Raw genomic sequence first — 6,556 nt, forward strand, 5'->3', positions numbered from 1 at the left:
TTTCGATCACATACAGAGTCATTGTAACAGACATTTAAACCAGGGGTGCCAAAATGTTTTGTTTTAAAACAAACGGCAACAAAATATTATTCATTATAATGTGTTTCAGTAGCCTAGTGTATGCTAATACGCATAGTGAATATCCCCATAAGGCACAATTGTAACATTATGTTACTACTGTGAATTATATTCACAGACTTGCTGTTCCATTGCTTTTTAATTTATGCAAGTACGCAAACCAAGCCAAACATATGCAGACTTGGAACCAGGATATAAAAATGGAATGTGTTTTTGTTTAATGTGCACAAACATCAAAGAGCAAACAAAAAAACACTACCAATGTTTTTTTTGGAATAACTTGCTCAGATGCACAGATCTCAGACTTCAGCATTCCAGTTAGAGGACAGTACAGTACATACTATATGAATGCATTTTCACATCCAGTGCTTATATTGTTGAATGACAAATTGCATTTGTTACAAGTGTGAAGCGTTACAATTGTGCCAGTTATCCCCTACTGAATATACTTTCTCTTACATCAACCAACTTCTTCAATGGCTTTTTTTCAGATCCAGCCCAGAAAATACAGATGAATATGGACATATGAACCTAATTTTTTATCGATTAATATTCATCTTTAATAAACCCTTGTTGTATGTTTAAAACACACAGCAAAATTGTAGCGTAGAGTAGCCTTAGCAGCATTAGCACTGTTGCTGGGCTGACCTCTTACTTCCAACTTACGAATGCACAAATACCACATTTCCCACCCCCCTTACTGGAATACTGGTGCTTCAACTCAACTGGACTTTCTGTCACACTCACTTGTCACACAAGTAACCTGATCCGGCCTCACCTGCATTAATTCTCCTCAGTCTCCTGGTAGTGACTGTAACAGCCATCATTTAACACCGTTGAACAATGATGGAATCGGGCCAGTGGCCCACAGCTGTTGTCAGCCATGTGTTCTTAGGCACAAAACCCTCCTTTCATTGGATGTTTTCCCTGCCTTTCAGCCAGCCAGCATATAGGCATTTATCACACAAAAGAAAATGAGGGCTCCGTTTTATCGAATTTGCATGCCTATTTTCTGCTTTCTCTCCCTCACCTGTCTCTGTGGAGTGGTCTGCATACGCACAGGGGAAATCTAGCATAAACACGGCTGGGGATCTGGCTCAGAGGCTGACGGCATGTGTCAGATGTCTAAGATGAGCAGCCCTGTCCCTCCAGGGCACATGGCAGAGAACCAAGATAACATCATGCCAAACTGATGAGGCCATGCATCATTCCTACAGAGGGCTCTGTGCGTTCGGGCTGTGACAGCCCCAAGCTTAGCTGCAACCTTGAAAACGCTTGCCTTATATCTCATCTGTCTCTTCAAATGAGAATTTAGAGACAAACATTTGCTTTTGGGACCTGGCGGAACTCAATGTCTGTCAGTGGCCTTGGATTGTTTACACTAGTATCGCTCTGTCTGCTTTGAAATGATAAACATTGAACAGCACTTGAAGTTAGCTAAACATTCAAAGAAATATCACACTAGTTGTATAAGTTAATACACTTGTCAGTTTCCTTCTACATTTTACAAATTAAGCGAAGGCAGGAAGTTATCTTCAACGCTGTGCCCAGTTGTTGTATCAGTTCTTGGAGGGAACAGTAATCTAAAATATTCTGATCAATCCTATTATTCCAGATCATAAGCAAAACAGATAACTAAAGCAGATGGATCACTCCACTCCTTGCTGAATAACACAGCTCAAGCTAGGTTTTTGAAACAGCTGGTAGCTGCTTGACCAGTTCAGACCAGCTCCCAGCTTGATATGGCTTGGCTGGTTTCAACCAGATCTCAGTTTGTCACGGTTGACCAGCTTTCAGCTCAGACAAGCAACCAGCACTAGCTGGTCGACTCTTCAGCGCATTCCCAGCTAGACCAGCTTATGGCCAGCTTGACCAGCTCAGTTTTCAAGCTGGCATAGCTGGATTTTACAGCAGGGCTGTTCAATCTCCACTCTCCTTGCAGCAAGAGCACCCCTATCTCACCTGCAAAATTCTACAATAGATACTTAACTGTGAAAAGGCAATGGGACCTTAATCACACTATCTCTTTTTTAGGCCAGCAGATATGGTTCACATTGTGTTGCTGTGCCAGACTAGTTGTCCCATGGTAAGATCAATATCAGCATTACTTTTCATTTGTTTGCCACGGTACATTGGCAATTGGCAAGAGCAGAAAACACATTAGGCCCATTCTGCAATGGAATAATTACTGTGGTCAATAAATCTTCTCTATAGTGAGAGAGTGAGCTTTGATCCACATAAATCCATAACTCTTTTAGCATAGAATGATAGTAACGACAGCCAACAATAACAATGTTAGTAAAAACATACCAGAGTTGCCCTAGCATATACGCACCCCTTTGCTTTAAAACCTGAAAATCTAGGCATTGTCAATAAAAAACACTGCAGTTAAAACGAAGAATATGCTATGACTACCAAAGTTGAGCTGGAATGGAATTCCTAGTGCTCTCTCCACATCTTAAAGTACGAAGCAGACTTTCACTGGATTGGTCTCTGGCATGTGTTTTGGTAATATTATACAGCAAGTGTTACGGATCCGAGATACAGTGACATGCTGCTTGGTTCACAGTAATACACTCAGTGAGCACTTCATTTATTATAATCTAAATACCTTTATTATATTATAAATACCTATTTATCACTTTAGGTATTTATTAGACTTATTGGTCTTCTGCTGCTGTAGCCTATTCAGTTAGATGTTTGACGCATTGTGTGTGCAGAGATGCTCTTCTGCAAATCACTGTTGTAATGTGTGGTTATTTGCGTTACTGTCATCTTTCTGTCAACTTCAACCAGTTGGGCCCTTCTCCTCTGACCTCTGTCATTAACAAGGCGCTTTTGCATTTTTGAACTGCTGGGAGCTGGATGTTTTCATTTTTCACACCATTAAGTAAGTAGTAAACCAGAGTGCTGTGCATAAAAATACAAGGAGATCAGCAGTTACAGAAAAACTGAAACCAGCCCATCTGTCATCAATAATCATGCCACGGTCTAAATCACTGAGATCACATTTTTTCCCCATTCTGATGGTTGATGTGAACATTAACTGAAGCTTCTCCTGACCCGTATCTGCATGATTTTATGCATTGCACTGTTGCAATCCCATAAATAAGAAAGAAACCAGTCTCATTCCAACGCAAAGGAACTCAGGGACCCAAGGTGAATCAGGACATGGGAGCCATTCATTCTAAAAAACTACTGTTGCCTTGAGCAAGGGATTTAAGCAGAAGTGCTGGAATGTGTGTGAAGCAGCGCTCATTGGTCTGGCCAATAGTGTGTGGTAAATGCAATCCTTTTCCCACTTATGCTGCATGCCATTAAGGATTTATCAAGTGTATGAATTACTACCACCTCTAGCACTCATTAATAATAATAGTAACAATAATAATAATATTAATAATTATATATATATAATGCATAATGCACCATTGCAGAAGTCCTAGATAGGTTTATGTTCATCCACAGTCTTGAAGCAATCATAACAGCCTATGCAGCTGTTTAACATGTGTACCTTACATAACAGTCACAAAAGAAAGCTTTTCAATCAAATATAGCATCATATTCTTGCTCATTTGTCTCATGATACAAAAATACAGACACCATAGTCTGCAGAGGGAACCTTAGCCTTGACCCATGGGCATACAAAGAACCATTGTGACATGCATGAGAATGAAGGTGTATCAAGAGCTCCTTTGCTGAGAACAGATAAACAATACCATCTCTAGTCTATATGGTGTTCGACAATGTCACGATGTAAACTAACTTACCAGTCCATCACAGTTGCTTATTGCCACTGTGGCTTCTGGCATATCTGATACATCCCCTGTGAAAACGCAGTCACCATGAATTTGCTCATGGGCCTTTTCCTCAAAGTCTTCCTGCCATTCCACGGAGGCGCCTGGAGCAACCAGTCTTCTGTTGGCTTTCAGGCGTAAGTGCAATTCCTTCCCAAAAACAGTGACATTGAAAAACAAGTGTTGTCCAGTTGAGGTTACAGAAAGGGTCTCGGAGGTGCTGCGGGCTACCCGTCTTCGCCCAGGGCGCGAACCCCCGCCTTTAGTTCCAGTTCCAGCTGAGACCACGTGAGAAATGTACCGGCCATGGGAGTCTGTACTGAATGGCACGATAAGACCATATTCACTTAACTTTCCAGAGAGATTGGCTGATGGAACAAATATTCAAGTAAGAAACACATCATCTGAGAAATAAAAATCAACAGTACTGCAAATCACACTCATCAGACGTTACAGTAGCCAAGACAAAAGTTGAAAAGTTAAATAATTGTTCAATTACTTATTTAATAATTATTGCACTTTCTCATTTGCAAAGTTAGTTTGCAAAGAGTACCGCTTAACACGGCGTTTAATTGATTATCTTCATGATAAGAATTTTTTTGTCAGAACATTTAAATTTTGCAGCGGTATATTTAAGTTAAGCAAAATGCTTTCGTCATAAGAATAACTGACACCATGATCTGGTCACTTGCCAAATTAAGACTCCTGTTATGGTGTCCTCTGGATATAATGTGCACTTTCATAATGAATCGTAATTTGCAATTTCTACAAAAAAAAAATATATATATATATATATATATATTAAATAAAAGTTATGTAACAATGTACAGCACTGCATTTGATTCCGCCTCGAGCCATTCGCGGAATCAAAAGAAAGTTAAGTAAGTACAAAAATACTGAAGAAAAACTTACCATGAGCTTTTGCAGAAAGTCTGTAATCGAGAAATAATAAACTGATTGAACAGTACATAATAAAATAGACATAATCCATTGCGAGACTTATGACATTAAAAGCTGCTACTTGAAACCAACGGGAGTAGAAGTAAAGTAATGCAAACTATTTCAATGAACCCTCTTCTGGACCCACAGTCTGTGGGACACGTTTTCAATCTGTTGCTGCAACGAAACTGGCAAGCATTCTGAGCGTTACCCTAAAAGCCAAACTGACGGATATTCATGAGTTGTTCCGATCTTTTGGCCTCTGTTGAACTGTGCATAAACCAGGACAGCCCCATCCATTTAGGAAGGGGGAAAAATCTGAGAGCTGATGACGAAATCTCTCTGGCTAATCACAGAGTTCAGTGAAGTAAAAATGGTCTATACGGGAACCAGGGAGCCGGACGGCTTCGCAGTCTTGTGTGTCTTTTTTGTTTGCAAAACAAATATAAATACATGTATGTCAGTTGTAAGAAGCCATCCCAATAGATTTAGAGTTTAATTGACACATTCGCGCAATTATGCGATGTGGAGGACATGTTTATGCACTCTGCAGAAGACGAAGTCGCTACCTCCTGAACTTCAACCCACCCAAGCAGAAATTAAGTTACGACTCTGGAGTTACAGCACTGAAAGCAAGTTATGGCGAATGATTGTGAGGGAAACAACTTCAGGAATGCACGGAAAAGTTTTTACCCACTGCGCTCCTTAACTGTGACAGTGGTGCAGCTTGTTTGTCATTAGCTAGAATGCTGCTCGCAATGTAAAATCTTCATGAAAAACATGCAACCTGTATCTATCAAAACGGTAAAACTAGGTTCCTCTTTGCAGAAGTTTACAGTTATAAACAAGCTAGTATGCTATTTGTCTTTAGTTGGATGAAATGGAAAATTGGCTGGCTATGTTATTTACATGCGTTTATGCATGTATTATACATTTTTAAAGAATAAATTACCACTTTCAATAGCACCGCCTACCGGAGGAGGTTTCGTTCGTTTCAACAGTTGGGGAAACCTAACCCAGAATAAATCTTATCCTAATGTATTCGCACGAGGAGGGAGAATGCCATTGCAACAGCAGACAGAAAACTAACGTAGAGTTATATTTTAATATAATAAGCTAAAATGTCAGAACATTTAAATTAAAATGTCAGAATCGCTGCATGCAGAGACATAATTATATTTACCGTGGCTTACAACATGTATTCATTATCATATTATTGTAATAACAGCAACTTTGACGTTTTGCACTTTCGAACAAAAAGCTATTTAAAAGCAAACGGCCATGTGAAATCTGCTATATTGTAGGCTGCTCCGCCTCTGGTTGTTTTGGAGGTATATTCTACACTTTTGAACAATTAACCTGTAATAACTGAATCAATTGCTTTTGCAGCATTTTCTTTGCCTGTCATTAAATATGAACTTTCAAATCAGTTATACTCAACCTGAATAGGGCAACTGTATGAATCCCTAGAGATGACTAAAGCCTCTGTTTTTCACTGGGGATATCAGTAACAATGCCTTGCTGTCCACTGGTGGAAAAGCCACAGTGAATCAGATCATGACAGCGCAGACCTGCTGACCTAAGGCACATTTTAAACAGATGGAGCATGGTACAAGCGCTCATGAACAGTGAGTATGGTACACTCCCAGAAAAACAGGTACGAAAAGTGCCAAAAAAGGTACAAAAGCTAGTCACTGGGGCGGCACCCTATAGGTACATACAATTGCATCCCTGCCATTGGTTTA

At 39.8% G+C, this 6,556-nt stretch overlaps 1 protein-coding gene across 2 annotated transcripts in view; it reads right to left on the reverse strand.

Moving 5' to 3' along the window:
• Window positions 1-5,058, reverse strand: part of LOC133122241 (A disintegrin and metalloproteinase with thrombospondin motifs 14) — a 49,014-nt gene extending 43,956 nt beyond the window's left edge. For both annotated transcript variants that reach the window (XM_061232106.1, XM_061232105.1), the window contains exons 1-2: window positions 4,785-5,058; window positions 3,846-4,240 (exon numbers count right to left, since the gene is read on the reverse strand). In XM_061232106.1, coding sequence (XP_061088090.1) covers window positions 3,846-4,240; window positions 4,785-4,863 — 474 coding nt within the window. In that variant the 5' untranslated portion in view covers window positions 4,864-5,058. The remainder of the gene's footprint in view (window positions 1-3,845; window positions 4,241-4,784) is intronic.
• Window positions 5,059-6,556: the final 1,498 nt, after the last annotated feature.

The sequence above is a fragment of the Conger conger genome, chromosome 2 (genome assembly GCF_963514075.1).
Source record: "Conger conger chromosome 2, fConCon1.1, whole genome shotgun sequence".
Lineage (NCBI taxonomy): Eukaryota > Metazoa > Chordata > Actinopteri > Anguilliformes > Congridae > Conger > Conger conger.